Raw genomic sequence first — 21,743 nt, 5'->3', positions numbered from 1 at the left:
ACTGCTTCTAACAACTTGCCTCCCACACCATATATTCTTAATACCTTAATACCTGATGATACAGCGCTGGTCGCTGATTCATGTGAGAAACTGCAGAAGCTGGTGACTGAGTTTGGTAAAATGTGTGAATGAAGGAAGTTAAGAGTAAATGTGAATAAGAGCAAGGTTATTAGGTACAGTAGGGTTGAGGGTCAAGTCAATTGGGAGGTGACTTTGAATGGAGAAAAACTGGAGGAAGTGAAGTGTTTTAGATATCTGGGAGTGGATCTGGCAGTGGATGGAACCATGGAAGCGGAAGTGGATCATAGGGTGGGGGAGGGGGCGAAAATTCTGGGAGCCTTGAAGAATGTGTGGAAGTCGAGAACATTATCTAGGAAAGCAAAAATGGGTATGTTTTAAGGAATAGTGGTTCCAACAATGTTGTATGGTTGCGAGGCGTGGGCTATGGATAGAGTTGTGCGCAGGAGGATGGATGTGCTGGAAATGAGATGTTTGAGGGCAATGTGTGGTGTGAGGTGGTTTGATCGAGTAAGTAACGTAAGGGTAAGAGAGATGTGTGGAAATAAAAAGAGCGTGGTTGAGAGAGCAGAAGAGTGTGTTTTGAAATGGTTTGGGCACATGGAGAGAATGAGTGAGGAAAGATTGACCAAGAGGATATATGTGTCGGAGGTGGAGGGAACGAGGAGAAGAGGGAGACCAAATTGGAGGTGGAAAGATGAAGTGAAAAAGATTTTGTGTGATCGGGGCCTGAACATGCAGGAGGGTGAAAGGAGGGCAAGGAATAGAGTGAATTGGAGCGATGTGGTATACCGGGGTTGACGTGCTGTCAGTGGATTGAATCGGGGCATGTGAAGCGTCTGGGGTAAACCATGGAAAGCTGTGTAGGTATGTATATTTTGCGTGTGTACACGTATGTATATACATGTGTATGGGTGTGGGTTGGGCCATTTCTTTTGTCTGTTTCCCTGTGCTACCTCGCAAACGCGGGAGACAGCGACAAAGCAAAATAAAAAAAAAAAAAAAATATATATATATATATATATATATATATATATATATATATATATATATATATATATATATATATATATATATATATATATATATGTATATATATATATATATATATATATATATATATATATATATATATATATATATATATATATATATATATATATATATATATATATATATATATATATATATATATATATATATATATATATATATATATATATATATATATATATATATATACATATATATATATATATATATATATATATATATATATATATATATATATATATATATATATATATATATATATATATATATATATATATATATATATATATATTTATATATATATATGCACGTAAACGTCCACACACGCACATATGCATACATATACATATACTTATCAACATTTACATATATATGTTTGCAGATAAAGAGACATATGCACATGTACATATTCATACTTGCTTGCTTTCATCCATTGCCGGAGCAACCCCCATCGAAAAAAAAGGAAACAGTATCGCTACCTCCTGGTTCAGTGAGGTAGCGCCAGGAAAACAGACAAAAATGGCCACATGTGTTCACACTCAGTCTCTAGCTGTTATGTGCAATTCACTGAAACCACTACTCCCTTTCTACATCCAGGCCCCACAGACCTTTCCATGGTTTACCCCACTCATTTCATATGCCCTGGTTCAGTCCGTGAACAGCCCGTCGACCCCTGGTATACCATATCGTTCTAATTCACTGTACTCCTGTATGTTCATGCCCAAATCGCTGGAAATCTTTTTCATTCCATCCTTCCACACCATATTTGGTCTATCACTTCTTGTTCCCTCCACATCTGACTCGTATATACTCTGTCAATTTTTCATCACTCATCCTCTCCATTTGTCCAAACCTTTCAGCACAACCTTTTCTGCTCTTTCAGCCACACTCCTTTTATTCCCACATAATTCTCTTAACCTTTCATTACTTACTCCATCAAATCACTCTCACTACATATTGTCCTGAAAAATTTCATTTGCGACACATCCACCCTCCTCCATACAACCCTATTCATAGCCCACGTCTCGCAACAATATAACATTGTTGAAACCACTATTCCTCCATACATACCCATTTTTGTTCTCCGCGATAACATTGTCTCCTTCTACGCATTCTTCAACGCTTCCAGAACCTTCGCCCTCTCACTTCCGCTTCCATGGTTCCATCCGCTGCTAACTCCACTCCCAGATATCTTAAACGCTTCACTTCCCACAATTTCTCTCCATTCAAACTTACATTCTAATTAGCTTGTCCATCAACCCTACTGAACCTAATAACCTTGTTCTTATTCACATTTGCTCTCAACTTTCTCCTTTCGCAAACTTTCCCAAACTCAGACTCTCCATGTAGATGCAGTTTTATCGGGAAGATGAATATATCAATATGTGATATTTCTATCCTCTTTGAACTCTTCAATAGTAATGGAAAAGTTCACCATGAAACGTATGAAGTCGTTGATACTGATGAACATGACTGCCCACCTCTGGTGCAAACCCGAGGCCCGTGTCTTGGTCTGGTGCCGTTGCCTCCCTGTACGTGGTGACGCGCTTGGCTATCACGTCGTCGATCCAGTATTGCGTGATGCCTGCAGCCTCCATCTGAGACATTGTTGTCCGAAATTTTCGGTAGAATGGCGCACCTTTCCTGAAAAAAATAAGTTGAATATTCGGATTCTTATGATTATTCTGAAAAACACTTTTCTTAGATTATAATAATCATACCGAAACAGAAGTTGGTGACTGAGTTTGGCTAAGAATGTGAAATGGGAATGTTGAGAGTAAATGTGAATAGGAGCAAGGTTATTAGGTTCAGTACGGCTGAGACAAGCTAGTTGGGAGGCAAGTTTGAATAAAGAAAGATTGGATATCTGGGAATGAACTTTGCAGCGAATGAACCATTGGAAGCGGAAGTGAGTCATAGGGTTGGGAAGGGGGCGAAGGTTCTGGGAGCGATGAAGAATGTGTGGAAGGAGAGAACATTATCTCGAAGAGCAAATATGGGTATGTTTGAAGGAAAAGTAGTTCGAACAATGTTATATGGTTACGAGGCATTGGCTATAGATAGGTGGGTATGGAGGAGGGTTGATTTGTTGGAAGTTATATATTTGAGGAAAATATGTGGTGTGAGGTGGTTTGATCGAGTAAGTATAAAACGGTAAGGGAGATGTGTGGAAAAAGGAGTGTGGTTGAGAGAGAAGAAGAGGGCGTCTTGAAGTGGTTTAGACATACGGAGAGGATGAGTGAGGAAAGACTGACAAAAAAGATATATGTGTCAGCTGTGTAGGGATCAAGAAGTGGAAGAACAAATTGGAGGTGGAAGGATGAAATGAAACAGATTTTGAGCGAGGGTGACAGGCGTGCACGGAATAGAATGAATTGGAACGATGTGGTATACCGGGGTCGACGTGCTGTCAATGGACTGAGCCTGGGTATGTGAAACGTCTAGGGGTAAATCATGGAAAGATCTGTTGGGCCTGCATGTGGATAGGGAGCTGTGGTATCGGTGCATTGCAAATAACAGCTAGAGAGTGACTACGAACGAATGTATGCTCAGGCCCCAATCACTAAAAATCTTTTTCACTCCAACCTTCTACCTCCAATTTGGTCTCCCTCTTCTCCTTCTTTCCTCCACCTCTGACAGATATGTCCTCTTTATCAATCTTTCCTCACTGATTCTCTCCATGTGTCCAAACTAGTTCAACACACCCTCTTCTGCTCTCTCAACCATATTCTTAAATTACCACATATCTCTCTTGCCCTTTCATTACTCAATCAAATCACCTCACACCACATATTGTCCTCAACCATTTCATTTCCAACACTTCCACCCTACTCCGCACAACCCTATCTAGATCTCATGCCTCGCAACCATATAACATTGTTGGAACTACTATGCCTTCAAGCATACCCATTTTTGCTTTTCGAGATAACGTTCTCAACTTCCACATATTCTTCAACGCTCCAAGAACCCTTGCCCCTCCCCCACCGTGTGACTTACTTCCGCTTCCATGGCTCCAACTGCTGCTAAGTCCATAACCAGATATCTAAAGCACTTCACTTCCTCCAATTTTTTCTCCATTCAAACTAGCCTCCTAATTGACTTGTTCCTAAAACCTACTGAACCTAATGACCTTGCTCTTATTCAAATCTAATCTCAACTTTCTTCTTTCACACACTTTACCAAACTCAGTCACCAACTTCTGCAGTTTCTCACCCAAATCAGCCACCAGCGTTATATCACTAGCGAACAACTGAATCACTTCCCAAGTCTTCTCATACAAAACGGACTGCATGCTTGCCCCCTCTTCAAAAGTCCTGCATTCACATCCCTAACAACCCCATCCATAAGCAAATTAAACACACGTGGGGAAATCAGACACCCTTGCAGCAGCTCGACATTCACTGGACACCAATCACTTTCCTCTCTTCCTACTCGTACACTTGCCTTATATCCTTGGTAAAAACTTTTCACTGTTTCTAGCAACTTTCCTCCTACACCATATAATTTCAAAACTTTCCAGAAAGCATCTCTATCAACCCTATTATATGCCTTTTCCAGATCCATAAATGCTACATACAAATTCATTTGTTATAAGTATTCCTCACATACATTCCTCAAAGCAAACACCTGATCCACATATCCTGTACCACCTCTGAAACAACACTGCTCTACCCCAATCTAATGTTCTGTACATCCCTTTATCCTCTCAATCAATACCCTCCAATATAATTTCCCAGGAATACTCTGTAATTGAACACTCACCTTTATCCCCTTTGCCTTTGTACAATGGCAGTATCCATGCATTCCGCCAATCCTCATGCACTACGCCATGATCTATACATACATTAAATATCCTTACCACCCAATCAACAACACAGTCACCCACATTTTTAAGTAAAAACCACTGCAATACAATCCTAACCCGCCACCTTGCCAGCTTTCATCCTTTGCAAGGCTTTCACTACCTCTTCTCCGTTTACCAACCCATTTTCCCTGACCGCTCTCACTTCGCATACGACCTCGACACAAAATACCCTATATTTGCCACTCTATCATCAAACACATTCAACAAACTTTGAAAATACTCTCTCCATCTCCTTCTCACTTCATCACTGCTTCTTATAATAATTATCATTATTTTCATTATATATATATATATATATATATATATATATATATATATATATATATATATATATATATATATATATATATATATATATATATATATATATATATATACAAATAATGAAAATAGGTAGTGCAAGGAAACAGACGAAAGGAAAGGACTAACCCAACCCCATATATATATATATATATATATATATATATATATATATATATATATATATATATATATATATATTTATTTATTCATTTATTTTACTTTGTCGGTGTCTCCCGCGTTTGTGAGTTACCGCAAGGAAACAGACGAAAGGAAAGGACCAACCCACCCCCATACACATGTATATACATACACGTCCACACACGCAAATATACATACCCATACATCTCCATGTACACATATATATACACACACAGACACATACATATATAAAAATGCACACAATTCACACTGTCTGCCCAAATTCACTCCCATCGCCACCTCGCCACACATAGAATAACATCCCGCTCCCCCCTCATGTGTGCGAGGTAGCGCTAGGAAAAGACAACAAAGCCCCCCTTCGTTCACACTCAGTCTCTAGCTGTCATGCAATAATGCCCGAAACCACAGCTCCCTTTCCACATCCAGACCCAACAGAACTTTCCATGATTTACCCCAGACGCTTCACATCCTCTGAGTCAATACATTGACAGTACGTCGACCCCGGTATACCACATCGATCCAATTCACTCTATTCCTTGCCCGCCTTTCACCCTCCTGCATGTTCGGGCTCCGATCACTCAAAATCTTTCTCACTCCATCTTCCCACCTCCAATCTGGTCTCCCACTTCTCCTCGTTCCCTCCACCTCCGACACATATATCCTCTTGGTCAATCTTTCCTCACTCATTCTCTCCATGTGCCCAAACCATTTCAAAACACCCTCTTCTGCTCTCTCAACCACGCTCTTTTTATTTCCACACATCTCTCTTACCCTTACATTCCTTACTCGATCAAACCACTTCACACAACATATTGTGCTCCCATATCTCATTTCCAGCACATCCACCCACCTGCGCACAACTCTATCCATAGCCCACGCCTCGCAACAATACAACATTGTTGGAACCATTATTCCTTTAAACATACCCATTTCTCCTTTCGGAGATAATGTTCTCGACTTCCAAACATTCTTCAAGGCTCCGAGAATTTTCGCCCCCTCCCCCACCCTATGATTCACCTCCGCTTCCATGGTTCCATCCGCTGCCAGATCCACTGCCAGATATCTAAAGCACTTAAGTTCCTCCAGTTTTTCTCCATTCAAACTTACCTCCCAATTGACTTGACCCTCAACCCTACTGTACCTAATAACCGTGATGTTATTTACATTTACTCTTGACTTTCTTCTTTCACACACTTTACCAAACTCAATCACCAGATTCTGCAGTTTCTCACATGAATCAGCCACCAGCGCTGTATGATCAGCGAACAACAACTGACTCACTTCCCAAGCTCTCTCATTCCCAACAGACTTAATACTTGCTCCTCTTTCCAAAACTCTTTCATTCACCTCCCTAACAACCCCATCCATAAACAAATTAAACAACCAAGGAGACGTCACACACCCCTGAAGCAAACCTACATTCACTGAGAACCAATCACTTTCCTCTCTTCCTACACGTACGCATGCCTTACACCCTCGATAAAAACTTTTAACTGCTTCTAACAACTTGCCTCCCACACCATATATTCTTAGTACCTTCCACAGAGCATCTCTATCAACTCTATCATATGCCTTCTCCAGATCCATAAATGCTACATACAAATCCATTTGCCTTTTCTAAGTATTTCTCACGTACATTCTTCAAAGCAAACATCTGATCCACACACAGACACACACACACACACACACACATATATATATTTTCTTTTTTTTTTTTTTTTTTTGCTTTGTTGCTGTCTCCTGCGTTTGCGAGATAGCGCAAGGAAACGGACGAAAGAAATGGCGCAACCCAACCTCATACACATGTATATACATACGTCCAAACACGCAGATATACATACCTACACAGCTTTCCATGGTTTACCCCAGACGCTTCACATGCCCTGATTCAATCCACTGACAGCACGTCAACCCCGGTATACCACATCGATCCAATTCACTCTATTCCTTGCCCTCCTTTCACCCTCCTGCATGTTCAGGCCCCGATCACACAAAATCTTTTTCACTCCATCTTTCCACCTCCAATTTGGTCTCCCACTTCTCCTCGTTCTCTCCACCTCCGACACATATATCCTCTTGGTCAATCTCTCCTAACTCATTCTCTCCATGTGCCCAAACCATTTCAAAACACCCTCTTCTGCCCTCTCAACCACGCTCTTTTTATTTCCACACATCTCTCTTACCCTTACGTTACTTACTCGATCAAACCACCTCACACCACACATTGTCCTCAAACATCTCATTTCCAGCACATCCATCCTCCTGCGCACAACTCTATCTATAGCCCACGCCTCGAAACCATAAAACATTCTTGGAACCACTATTCCTTCAAACATACCCATTTTTGCTTTCCGAGATAATGTTCTCGACTTCCACACATTCTTCAAGGCTCCCAGGATTTTCGTCCCCTCCCCCACCCTATGATCCACTTCCGCTTCTATGGTTCCATCCGCTGCCAGATCCACTCCCAGATATTTAAAACACTTTACTTCCTCCAGTTTTTCTCCATTCAAACTTACCTCCCAATTAACTTGACCCTCAACCCTACTGTACCTAATAACCTTGCTCTTATTCACATTTACTCTTAACTTTCTTCTTTCACACACTTTACCAAACTCAGTCACCAGCTTCTGCAGTTTCTCATATGAATCAGCCACCAGCGCTGTATCATCAGCGAACAACAACTGACTCACTTCCCAAGCTCTCTCATCCCCAACAGACTTCATACTTGCCCCTCTTTCCAAAACTCTTGCATTCACCTCCCTAACAACCCCATCCATAAAGAAATTAAACAACCATGGAGACATCACACACCCCTGCCGCAAACCTACACTCACTGAGAACCAATCACTTTCCTCTCTTCCTACACGTACACATGCCTTACATCCTCGATAAAAACTTTTCACTGCTTCTAACAACTTGCCTCCCACACCATATATTCTTAATACCTTCCACAGAGCATCTCTATCAACTTTATCATATGCCTTCTCCAGATCCTAAATGCTACATACAAATCCATTTGCTTTTCTAAGTATTTCTCACATACATTCTTCAAAGCAAACACCTGATGCACACATCCTCTACCACTTCTGAAACCACACTGCTCTTCCCCAATCTGATGCTCTGTACTTGCCTTCACCCTCTCAATCAATGCCCTCCCATATAATTTACCAGGAATATTCAACAAACTTATACCTCTGTAATTTGAGCACTCACTCTTATCCCCTTTGCCTTCGTACAATGGCACTATGCACGCATTCCGCCAATCCTCAGGCACCTCACCATGGGTCATACATACATTAGATAACCTTACCAACCAGTCAATAATACAGTCACCCCCTTTTTTAATAAATTCCACTGCAATACCATCCAAACCTGCTGCCTTGCCGGCTTTCATCTTCCACAAAGCTTTTACTACCTCTTCTCTGTTTACCAAATCATTCTCCCTAACCCTCTCACTTTGCACACCACCTCGACCAAAAAACCCTACATCTGCCACTCTATCATCAAACACTTTCAACAAACCTTCAAAATACTCACTCCATCTCCTTCTCACATCACCACTACTTGTTATCACCTCCCCATTTGCGCCATTCACTGAAGTTCCCATTTGCTCCCTTGTCTTACGCAATATATATATATATATATATATATATATATATATATATATATATATATATATATATATATTATCCCGGAAAGCAAAAATGGGTATGTTTGAAGGAATAGTAGTTCCAACAATGTTGTATGGTTGCGAGGCGTGGGCTATGGATAGAGTTGTGCGCAGGAGGATGGATGTGCTGGAAATGAGATGTTTGAGGACAATGTGTGGTGTGAGTTGGTTTGATCGAGTAAGTAACGTAAGGGTAAGAGAGATGTGTGGAAATAAAAAGAGCGTGGTTGAGAGAGCAGAAGAGGGTGTTTTGAAATGGTTTGGGCACATGGAGAGAATGAGTGAGGAAAGATTGACCAAGAGGATATATGTGTCGGAGGTGGAGGGAACGAGGAGAAGAGGGAGACCAAATTGGAGGTGGAAAGATGGAGTGAAAAGGATTTTGTGTGATCGGGGCCTGAACATGCAGGAGGGTGAAAGGAGGGCAAGGAATAGAGTGAATTGGAGCGATGTGGTATACAGGGGTTGACGTGCTGTCAGTGGATTGAATCAAGGCATGTGAAGCGTCCGGGGTAAACCAAGGAAAGCTGTGTAGGTATGTATATTTGCGTGTGTGGACGTGTGTATGTACATGTGTATGGGGGGGGTTGGGCCATTTCTTTCGTCTGTTTCCTTGCGCTACCTCGCAAACGCGGGAGACAGCGACAAGGTATAAAAAAAAAAAAAAAAATATATATATATATATATATATATATATATATATATATATATATATATATATATATATATATATATATATATATATATATATATATATATATATATATATATATTTATATATATATATATATATATATATATATATATATATATATATATATATATATATATATATATACATATATATATAGAAGGCGATTAAAGGGGACGGGAGCGGGGGCTACAAACCCTTCCCTCCTTGTATTTTAACTTTCTAAAAGGGGAACCAGAAGGAGTCACTCGGAGAGTGCTCATCCTCCTCGAAGGTTCAGATTGGGATGGCAGTATATATGTGTCTGTAACCAGAAGAAAACGGGATATAGGTAGTATGTTTGAGGAAAGGAACCTGGATGTTTCTGCTCTTAGTGAAACGAAGCTCAAGGGTAAAGGGAAAGAGTGGTTTGGGAATGTCTTGGGAGTAACGTCAGTGGTTAGTGAGAGGACAAGAGCAAGGGAAGGAGTAGCACTACTCCTGAAAGAGGAGTGGTGGGAGTGTGTGATAGAGTGTAAGAAAGTAAACACTAGATTGATATGTGTAAATCTGAAAGTGCAGGGAGAGAGATGGGTGATTATTGATTCATATGCACCCAGGCTTGAGAAAAAAAATCATGAGTGGCATGTGTTTTGGGAGAAGCTGAATGAGTGTGTTAGTGGTTTTGATGCACGAGACCATGTTATAGTGATGGGTGATTTGAATGCAGAGGTGAGTAATGTGGCAGTTGAGGGAATATTTGGTATACATGAGATGTTCATTGTTGTAAATGAAAATGGTGAAGAGTTTATAGATTTATGTTCTGAAAAAGGACTGGTGGTTGGGAATACCTGGTTAAAAAGAGAGAAACACATAAGTATACGTATGTAAGTACGAGAGATGGCCAGAGAGCGTTATTGGATTACGTGTTAATTGATAGGTGTGCGAAAGAGAGACTTTTGGATGTTAATGTGCTGAGATGTGCAACTGGATGGATGTCTGATCATTATCTTGTGGAAGCGAAGGTGAAGATTTGTAGAGGTTTTCAGAAAAGAAGAGACAATGTTGGGGTGAAGAGAGTGGTGAGAGTAAGTGAGCTTGGAAAGGAGACTTGTGTGAGGAAGTACCAGGAGAGACTGAGTACTGAATGGAAAAAGGTGAGAACAATGGAAGTAAGGGGAGTGGGGGAGGAATGGGATGTATTTAGTGAAGCATTCATGGCTTGCCCATAAGATGCTTGTGGCATGAGAAGCGTGGGAGGTGGGCAGATTAGAAAGGGTAGTGAGTGGTGGAATGACGAAGTAAGAGTATTAGTGAAAGAGAAGAGAGAGGCATTTGGACGATTTTTGCAGGGAAATAATGCAAATGAGTGGGAGATGTATAAAAGAAAGAGGAAGGAGGTCAAGAGAAAGGTGCAGGAGGCGTAAAAGAGGGCAAATGAGAGTTGGGGTGAGAGAGTATCATTAAATTTTCGGGAAAATAAAAAGATGTTTTGGAAGGAGGTAAATAAAGTGCGTAAGACAAGGGAACAAATGGGAACTTCAGTGAAGTGGGCTAATGGGGAGGTGATAAGAAGTAGTGGTGATGTGGGAAGGAGATCGAGTGAGTATTTTGAAGGTTTGTTGAATGTGTTTGATGATAGAGTGGCAGATATAGGGTGTTTTGGTCGAGGTGTTGTGCAAAGTGAGAGGGTTAGGGAGGATGACTTGGTAAACAGAGAAGAGTTAGTAAAAGCTTTGCGGGAGATGAAAGCCGGCAAGGCAGCAGGTTTGGATGGTATTGCAGTGGAATTTATTAAAAATGGGGGTGACTGTATTGTTGACTGGTTGGTAAGGTTATTTAGTATATGAATGATTCATGGTGAGGTGCCTGAGGTTTGGCGGAATGCTTGTATAGTGCCATTGCACAAAGGCAAAGGGGACAAAGGTGAGTGCTCAAACTACAGAGGTATAAGTTTGTTGAGTATTCCTAATAAATTGTATGGGAGGGTATTGATTGAGAGGGTGAAGGCATGTACGGAGCATCAGATTGGGGAAGAGCGTTGCTCCCCAAGATACTCCCCATTCCTCACCCACTTCCCAGGCTTAATTTGCTCTCACCTTTTGTGACTGTACAAACAGTCTCTCCTCACAAGCATCTTTCCCAAGAAGCTTCGTCTCACTAGTATCGTTGTTCCTTTTTTTTTCTAAAGCCTCTCTACAAACCTTCACCTTTGCTTTCACCAGGTAGTGATTACACATCCCACCAGCTGCTCATTTTAGCATATTGATAACGTCCTTCAATTATCATATAATCTAGTGATGCCTCTTACCATCTTCCCTACTTTCTCGTGCATAAGTACGTTAAGATAAAATAACTAAATGAAAAGTTATTTCTAGTAAAAGTGGATTTTAAAAGTACAGTATTATTAACATAGTGAATGTAGATACATATATAAACCAAACTGATATCTTTAGGTAGAGAAAAATTTATGTATAATATTTGCGGTTATGACAGGTAATATACAGTTACATCTGACGACTTTATAATCAATATTATGTTCAAATGGAGTTGTTTTGTTACTGACTTAGATATAGGTAAGTTACTGGACTAAGCTCTAAGTGGAATTTTTTCCATAATCTATGGTCCAGCTCAGAGAAGGATCTGACACCAGTGTCAGTATTGACCCTCGGTACAAACACATCATTGTGTCGTTATATCATAATTTGTGTTACACTATCTATAGTTGGAGGAGATAGTAGACATTCTGTGTAGTAATTTTTCAGTTGCTTAAAAATTTCAACAGCCATATCAAAAGTGATTTACCATTGTAAAGTTGTAGGTGTAAGCATAACGTGACTATGATTAATGGCTCCTCCTGATCCAACTTTTATTGCCAAGTTCTGCCACTTGTGCACGATGTTGAGCAATGTGTTGTGTACCATGTGATAATCCGCAAGCATAGAAGATTTAACACTAGTATTTTCACGATTAATGATTAAGTTGTTTTGTCTAGATAGTTATTTATGCGATGTATGTAAATCAAAGTTTTCATTACTCTCTCAATGAATTCATTAATGTGTATCATAAAGCACATAACGACCGAATGTGCAGTTAACTTCTTAAAGTGACTTGCTAATTGAACATTACTGACATCAAATGAAACAATTGTGTTGACTGGTGTTGGCTAAATCAACTGGCGTTGCATTAAGTCTTGCTAGTGTTTAGAATAAGACAAGACCTCAAGAAATATACAGGCTTTGCTTAGATTTCTTCTTCTTTAAGCTTTATATTACCCAGTTGCTGCAACTTACTGATGTGAGGGAACAGAGTGTCGTCAGCGTACTGCACAAGTAGGGAATTGTGAAAGTTTTGACAAAATATTCAGATGTATAATGAATAATATTGGACCTAAAAGTGAACCCTGAGGCATGCTGGACGTTTCCTCTGATATTGAAGAGACTCTGCTGTTTACATGGGTTGATTGTGTTCTTAGTGTTTGGTAAATTTTCAACCAAAGTATATCAGCGTCACTCTTACTGCATTTTTGAAGAAGACTGTCATGAGAACGCTGTCAGACACCCTCAACAGATCGCACAAGGTCAGCAGGGATGTATGCCTATCATCCATGTCATCATAGACTTTGTCCGTGATAACTGTGAACACTGTTTGTCTCCCTTGATGATTCAGGTCGGAAACCATGTTGGTTATTTGTCTAGAATCTGATACTTTTTAAGCAATTGATGACTTGAATATCGATAATGTTTCCCCAAATTTTGGTTTAGACTGGCATGATAGCTTGAAGGGTTACATGATATGTAGTTCCATATAAAGAGACTGTCAGTTATGAGTTATGATTCTCATATCAAAACTGAATATAAAAAAAGCAACACATATTTCACTGGTCAAGTCAATTGGGAGGTAAGTTTGAATGGAGAAAAACTGGAGTAAGTAAAGTGTTTTAGATACCTGGGAGTGGATCTGGCAGCGGATGGAACCATGGAAGCGGAAGTGGATCATAGGGTGGGGGAGGGGGCGAAAATCCTGGGAGCCTTGAAGAATGTGTGGAAGTCGAGAACATTATCTCGGAAAGCAAAAATGGGTATGTTTGAAGGAATGGTGGTTCCAACAATGTTGTATGGTTACGAGGCGTGGGCTATGGATAGAGTTGTGCGCAGGAGGATGGATGTGCTGGAAATGAGATGTTTGAGGACAATGTGTGGTGTGAGGTGGTTTGATCGAGTAAGTAACGTAAGGGTAAGAGAGATGTGTGGAAATAAAAAGAGCATGGTTGAGAGAGCAGAAGAGGGTGTTTTGAAATGGTTTGGTCACATGGAGAGAATGAGTGAGGAAAGATTGACCAAGAGGATATATGTGTCGGAGGTGGAGGGAACGAGGAGAAGAGGGAGACCAAATTGGAGGTGGAAAGATGGAGTGAAAAAGATTTTGTGTGATCGTGGCCTGAACATGCAGGAGGGTGAAAGGAGGGCAAGGAATAGAGTGAATTGGATCGATGTGGTATACCGGGGTTGACGTGCTGTCAGTGGATTGAATCAGGGCATGTGAAGCGTCTGGGGTAAACCATGGAAAGCTGTGTAGGTATGTATATTTGCGTGTGTGGACGTATGTATATACATGTGTTTGGGGGTGGGTTGGGCCATTTCTTTCGTCTGTTTCCTTGCGCTACCTCGCAAACGCGGGAGACAGCGACAAAGCAAAAAAAAAAAAAAATATTTCAGTGCTAATAAAGGACAACTTAATATTAAGATTTAACGAACCGGAATACTTAAGTCAGACACTCGCCTGAAACTCCATCCAAAAGCAGCAACAATGGATATTCCTGTCTTGCTGATGTAGAAGGGCGTGTTACCATAGGCGTCCGAGTAACGAGTGGCAATGAACGTCTTGATGTAGGTTTTGAAGTCAAATAAAGAGAATCCACCCTCGAGCACCTTCTTCAGCGCTTCCTTCGCTACGAGCACCTAGTGCGGAACCAATACATAGAAATTTGTATAAAAGCTGAAATCTACAAATTCCAGATTGCATTAGAATACGCAAATTCTGCTTAAGAAAATTGAGTTTGAGAAAACTTTGCTATGAAACTAATTTTGTTACTGTTGGTATGTGTTTGTTGTAAGGTATTACATAGGTAATAGGTGGAAAGATGGAGTGAAAAAGATTTTGTGTGATCGGGGCCTGAACATGCAGGAGGGTGAAAGGAGGGCAAGGAACAGAGTGAATTGGAGCGATGTGGTATACCGGGGCTGACGTGCTGTCAGTGGATTGAATCAAGGCATGTGAAGCGTCTGGGGTAAACCATGGAAAGCTGTGTTGGTATGTATATTTGCGTGTGTGGACGTATGTATATACATGTGTATGGGGGGGGTTGGGCCATTTCTTTCGTCTGTTTCCTTGCGCTACCTCGCAAACGCGGGAGACAGCGACAAAGTATAAAAAAAAAAAAAAAAAAATATATATATATATATATATATATATATATATATATATATATATTTCCCTGGGGATAGGGGAGAAAGAATACTTCCCACGTATTCCCTGCGTGTCGTAGAAGGCGACTAAAAGGGAAGGGAGCGGGGGGCTGGAAATCCTCCCCTCTCAGTTTTTTTTTTAAATTTTCCAAAAGCAGGAACAGAGAAGGGGGCCAGATGAGGATGTACCCTCAAAGGTCCAGTCCTCTGTTCTTAACGCTACCTTGATAACGCGGGAAATGGCGAATAGTATGAAAAAATAATATATATATATATATATATATACGAATAAAGTGCATATGAACGCGCACCTTCATAGAACATACAAACCTCCAACAGCCAGGATCGAACCCGGGACCCCTTGTGCAAGAGGCAGGCATGCTAACCGCTAGGCTATGGGACTGTACAATAGGAAACAACTATTCGAAATACTAAGTACTCGAATACCCCGGTATAGACCCCGTTGCTCACCATTGTGAGACGAAGGGTATTCGAGTACTTAGTATTTGAATAGTTGTTTCCTATAATACAGTCCCATAGCCTAGCGGTTAGCATGCCTGCCTCTTGCACAGGGGTCCCGGGTTCGATCCTGGCTGTTGGAGGTTTGTATGTTCTATGAAGGTGCGCGTTCATATGCACTTTATTCGTATTCATATACCTCCGCGTTGTACAGTTAGGTTCGGTAAAACGCTATCAGCTGGCTATGTGCGTCAGTTCGGAAATAACCGGTATAGACCCCGTTGCTCACCATTGTGAGACGAAGGGTATTCGAGTACTTAGTATTTCGAATAGTTGTTTCCTATTATACAGTCCCATAGCCTAGCGGTTAGCATGCCTGCCTCTTGCACAGGGGTCCCGGGTTCGATCCTGGCTGTTGGAGGTTTGTATGATTATATATATATATATATATATGCATTTACTGTTTACTTATGTATCAATTCATAACGACATCTGAATATATTAAATGTATACGTGCTTGTGTTTGTTTGTATGAGTGGTCGTGTGTGTCGAGACTTTAATGTGATCCAAAACAAGTTTGTTAGCTTGGTGTCGCAACGTGAAGACTTATGTACTGTTCATGACATAATTCAAAGACTAACCTCCATTTGCCTATATATCTGTTGCATGACGGGGTCAGTATGTGTGGAGAAATATTCGTAAGGATAACCTCTAAGAACCCAGGGCTCTGTACCCCACGTCCAGCCATCTAGCTTCACCAGGTCCTCGAAGGTCTCTGGCGGGGTGGTCTTCCCTTGTACAGTCATGTGTGCGACCAGAGACGAACGGTAGGCTGTGTCGATAACCAGGCAGAACACCAGCCACCAACCTACCAGCATCTGTACAGACATCACTTGTGATAATATAAAGCAATAATCAATATAATCTACTCGAGCATTATGATACAAATATGACAGTGATTTACTAAAACATTATCTATCATGTAAGTTAATTAGGTTTTTCCCTGATAGCATTACGGACGAGAAAGCAACAACACTTTAACAGTTACGATGTGATTTTTACCTGCAGAAGTTTAACAACTGAGGACTCATGAGTATCTAGGTATGTACTTGGTAGTACATAAATGTTATGCGTCAAAATTGGCAAGAAATGGAGAACCAGTTCAACGTAACAAGTGAACACTGAGGGAGGTAAAGGTCTAGTGGTGAAAGCAGACACAGGTGGATCTAGAGGATATGCTATCCTGTAACATAGTGTTACCAGCACCACGTACCCTTCCTGACGTGTTGATAGATGGGTCGGATGGTGGCTGCTCCAGAAGTGCGCCCCAGGTATACTGGAGGGTAATGTTGAACCCGACCCCTCGCCCTCCAGCCACCCACCACCAGACCTTCTGCAGCAGCCAGAGGATTACAGCCCACGCTACAACAATCACCAGCAGCACCAGCCATAGTTTTCCTGCAGAACAAAGTACGCTGCTGCTACACACACAGTATAACATAGATAGAATGGAATGGGCAGCCTTTATACAACAACTTATGAGAAAGAATACTTCCCACCGATTCCCTGCGTGTCGTAGAAAGCGTCTAAAAGGGGAGTGAGCGATCACTTGACCAATTCTAAAATATTAATTTTAAGAAAAACATTGAATTAATGAAACTTGAAATGGAGGAGGCTTTTCGCATTTCAAGAGAGAAGAAAGGTGCCTTTCAAATGGCAATACCTCCAGGGACAGAAGACCTATAAAGTTCACTGGTGAACATTCGTTGAACTTGGCTGCACATATTACATATTCCTTTCTTTTTTGTAGTAGATATGTTTACGTAAACACTGTCCATTTTCTATCAACAAGCAACACAGACTATAGTTATCGAGATATCTGTTTCAAAGTTAAAAATATTTTCTTTTCTTCTTGCTGTGTCTCGTGTTCACCAGTCACGCCACTCAGGGTATGCCACAGTGACCAAGACTCCTACCTGCAAATGGTCTCATCAGCGAGAGATGTTTGGGCAGCAGCGACGGCTTCCGAGACACTATGTTGAACGTGTCTGAAGGATACCCCCTGAGGTACTGTATAGCTCGCAGACGCTCTGACGAGGGTCCAGTTACTGTAGAGAAGTCTGCCTCCTCCCGCTGCAGCTGACCGATCATCCCGCTGAAGACGCCGTCTTGCTCTCGGCCCCATGAATGATTGGGTTCCTCTCGAATCTCAAAACTGGAAGTGGATGACTCATTTCTTTGAATTCCAAATATACTTCAACCAGTCAAAAAAACTAAATGACTTTCAACCTGATTATACAACTAAAATGTTTCACGTATTTTTATATATCTTTGTGAATGATAATGATTTTATTGGAATTACCACAGATGACACTCATACCCGAGCTGACATCAAATACCCAAAGGTTTCCTTCAAAAAAGTAATCTTATCTAACATTGAGATCAAATTGTGCTGATAAGTCTGACTTGATTCATTAAACAATTTTCACTGTTTTATCTTATTTACAATAATGGTAGATTTTTGCAGGTGTTATCAAGACACTGGCCACGTCCACGTACGTGAATAATGATCCTCACTGCTGTAAACATAACACATAACCTGTGAACTAACTTGATCACAAATAATCACCACAATAATGCAGCTGCCGCTCTTACGTAGGAAGTGAAATCGTCCGAGTATGGACGACTGAAGCGTGGGTACAGACTCTCCATTATGATCAAGCATTGTTCCCCTCACTTGTGAGAGGGTCGTAAGGTGTACTAAAAGAGATTTTCCTCTAGTTCTGATTAAAGTGAAATTGATTATGGAAACATTTCACAAAGAAACAATGTGGTTCCAAAGCAAATATTTCATATCATTTAGGTTTCTCCTTCCGTGTGTAGAACTTTTTTATGGAATCATAAAAACAAATAAATGATTACTACTTGCGTGCTATAGGGGGAATTTTACACTCATGTTGTGCGCCTGTGTGTGTGTGTGTGTGTGTGTGTGTGTGTGTGTGTGTGTGTAGTCACCTACACCTATTTGTTCTGCACGGGTAGGGAATTTACACTCCTGTAGTCCCATCTTCTGAACCATCCCTAATATCATACAACATTTGTACTTCTGTATGCTGCCAGCATAACTGAATACCCCAACGTCGGTACTTTATCATCTGTGAGAAATGCGTGTCCTACTGTTTCCTTATCATCCTGACTCTCCCTTCACTATAATTGTTTTGGATCGTTGAAAGTCTTTCGAGGGCTACATGATATCAACGCCACAACGCAAGTTTTCCTACAGTTACTCTTCCCATTACGTGTTGTCAGCGTAGACCATCTTCTACTCTTTCTCGAAACTTACAGATGTGTTTTATAAAGAGGTCGATTCTTCCCTCCCGCCTCCTTTTCCTATTCTTTCCCTCCTTCCTATCACGTATCCCTCTTGGAAAATCAGGTGATCTCTCTCTCTCTCTCTCTCTCTCTCTCTCTCTCTCTCTCTCTCTCTCTCTCTCTCTCTCTCTCTCTCTCTCTCTCTCTCTCTCTCTCTCTAGTAAGCATTATTTCGACCCCAACAATATCAGGTGTGTTCTCCCGAAAAATAATCCATAAATTCCAGCTCTTCATCATCAACTGCTGGTCCATCAGCGTGTCTATACTTCACTTCAGGCTGCCACAACCATCACCCAACACTATGTCGACGGTGCTGGCGAGAGTGTGTCGTCCTCTTGCCTCATCTGGCATCTCCATTTTTTGTTATCTTATTGTACTCGTTGTTTTCTCCTTCCTCCTCGATCTATAACGTTTGATAAACAACATTTTATTTTTAGATTCCCTAATCTGTCTAGGTGCTCTTGTCTGGATGATTTAAAAGCAAAAATAACCACAATTAAACGTCTCCTTATATCTTGATTATTACCACTCATTCCCTTTTTTTTTCTTGTATCACCATTTTTACGTATGGCAATTCCACAGCCTTCATTCACGTTATGATGATCATTTTGTTCTTCTTTTCCTTTTCCTTTCTATCTGGTTGACTCATGTTTCTAACTTTATGGCTATATCTAATAGTCTTCATTCATCAGCCACAGAGCCTCCAGCTTTCTTTATAATTTCTCTTTTCTGTTAACAAACACTGATGCTGTATGAGTTGCGCATTTCTAGCATTTTCCTGACGGTTTTGTCTTAAATAGAACATATTATCGTCTCCTGGGCTTCCCTGTTATAATGTCTTCAGGTTTCTATCCCGCCGCATCGGTCAGCATAATTAGAGTACTTTGAGCGGTCCCAGACACTGCCCACTCTACATCATCAATAGTGTCTGTACCTTTGTTGGTGATAATTTCTTCAGTTCATCACCCTCTAACACGTCAAGAATAGCTTCTCCTGACCTTTACATTTCTCACCTAATACGAGCCTGTGTTTATGTTGTTTTATTCTAAAATTTAGTTATTGTGTTCCTCTCTTATCTCATGACGCTTCCATGATCCTTAGAATAAATCCTTAACTTCTTTATCATCTTCTATATCACCTTCTTTGGTTTTGTTAACTTCTGGTATTTCTTGATAATGACTGTCCATAAGATCAGCATGCGTTTGGTCTCTGGTGGCTCGGCCTCCTGTTCTTCCTCTTGTAGATCGAGTCACGTCTGACTGGTCTTGATGCATTCCTTCATTTGATTCCACATCAGATTACACCTCAGTCTAACAAAAACTTCTTCTACTAGGCTTTGTGTGTGTGTGTGTGTGTGTGTGTATGTGTGTGTGTGTGTGTGTGTGTGTGTGTGTGTGTTTTCCGATATTAATAAGAATGTCAGCAATCTTAGATACATCTTTATAGAAATCTGGATTATAATGATTTCTGAAATGAAAAACTCTTTAGATAGATCCCACAATGCGAAGACGTGTGAAGGTTCTTACGTGAAGTTGAGAGAGTTGCTGAAGGTGTGGATCAGCCGGGTGTCCAGGGAGTCGGTGGGAGTGACGATGGTGCCTGGTTCATCTGTGTTCCTCACAAAGTCCATATAGGGAGCGAAAGGCACCGTCACCACCCGGAACTTGTGGCCCATAAAATGAAGCTGTTCTGTAGAGGAAAATGTTTATTCAAATCTATATATAAATATATACTTTTCTTTATACATATCTGCCATTTCCCGCGTTAGCGAGGTACCATTAAGAACAGAGGACTGAACTTAAGAGGAAAAATACTCACTTGGCCCACTTCTCCGTTCCTTCTTTTGGAAAAGTAAAAACTGGAGGGGAAGATATATATATATATATATATAGATATCTGGGAGTGGATCTGGCAGCGGATGGAACCATGGAAGCGAAAGTGGATCATACGTGGGGGAGGGGGCGAAAATTCTGGGAGCCTTGAAGAATGTGTGGAAGTCGAGAGCATTATCTCGGAAAGCAAAAATGGGTATGTTTGAAGGAATAGTGGTTCCAACAATGTTGTATGGTTGCGAGGCGTGGGCTATGGATAGAGTTGTGCGCAGGAGGATGGATGTGCTGGAAATGAGATGTTTGAGGACAATGTGTGGTGAGAGGTGGTTTGATCGAGTAAGTAACGTAAGGGTAAGAGAGATGTGTGGAAATAAAAAGAGCGTGGTTGAGAGAGCAGAGGAGGGTGTATTGAAATGGTTTGTGCACATGGAGAGAATGAGTGAGGAAAGATTGACCAAGAGGATATATATGTCGGAGGTAGAGGGAACGAGGAGAAGAGGGACACCAAATTGGAGGTGGAAAGATGGAGTGAAAAAGATTTTTGTGTGATCGGGGCCTGAACATGCAAGAGGGTGAAAGGAGGGCAAGGAATAGAGTGAATTGGAGCGATGTGGTATACCGGGGTTGACGTGCTGTCAGTGGATTGAATCAAGGCATGTGAAGAGTCTGGGGTAAACCATGGAAAGCTGTGGAGGTATGTATATTTGCGTGTGTGGACGTATGTATATACATGTGTATGGGGGTGGGTTGGGCCATTTCCTTCGTCTGTTTCCTTGCGCTACCTCGCAAACGCGAGAGACAGCGACAAAGCAAAAAAAAAAAAAAAAAAAAAAATGTATATATATATATATATATATATATATATATATAT

The 21,743-nt window shown here is 40.9% G+C and overlaps 1 protein-coding gene across 1 annotated transcript in view; it reads right to left on the bottom strand.

The window, feature by feature from the left end:
• The window catches only part of LOC139757340 (glutamate receptor-like), a 62,535-nt gene that overhangs the window by 10,136 nt on the left and 30,656 nt on the right, over window positions 1–21,743 (bottom strand). The window contains exons 8-13 of the mRNA XM_071677764.1: window positions 20,567–20,729; window positions 17,645–17,883; window positions 16,942–17,126; window positions 16,310–16,546; window positions 14,524–14,702; window positions 2,553–2,715 (exon numbers count right to left, since the gene is read on the bottom strand). Coding sequence (XP_071533865.1) covers window positions 2,553–2,715; window positions 14,524–14,702; window positions 16,310–16,546; window positions 16,942–17,126; window positions 17,645–17,883; window positions 20,567–20,729 — 1,166 coding nt within the window. The remainder of the gene's footprint in view (window positions 1–2,552; window positions 2,716–14,523; window positions 14,703–16,309; window positions 16,547–16,941; window positions 17,127–17,644; window positions 17,884–20,566; window positions 20,730–21,743) is intronic.

This window comes from Panulirus ornatus, chromosome 25 (assembly GCF_036320965.1).
Source record: "Panulirus ornatus isolate Po-2019 chromosome 25, ASM3632096v1, whole genome shotgun sequence".
Classification (NCBI taxonomy): domain Eukaryota; kingdom Metazoa; phylum Arthropoda; class Malacostraca; order Decapoda; family Palinuridae; genus Panulirus; species Panulirus ornatus.
This window is presented reverse-complemented; position numbering and strand designations above follow the sequence as displayed.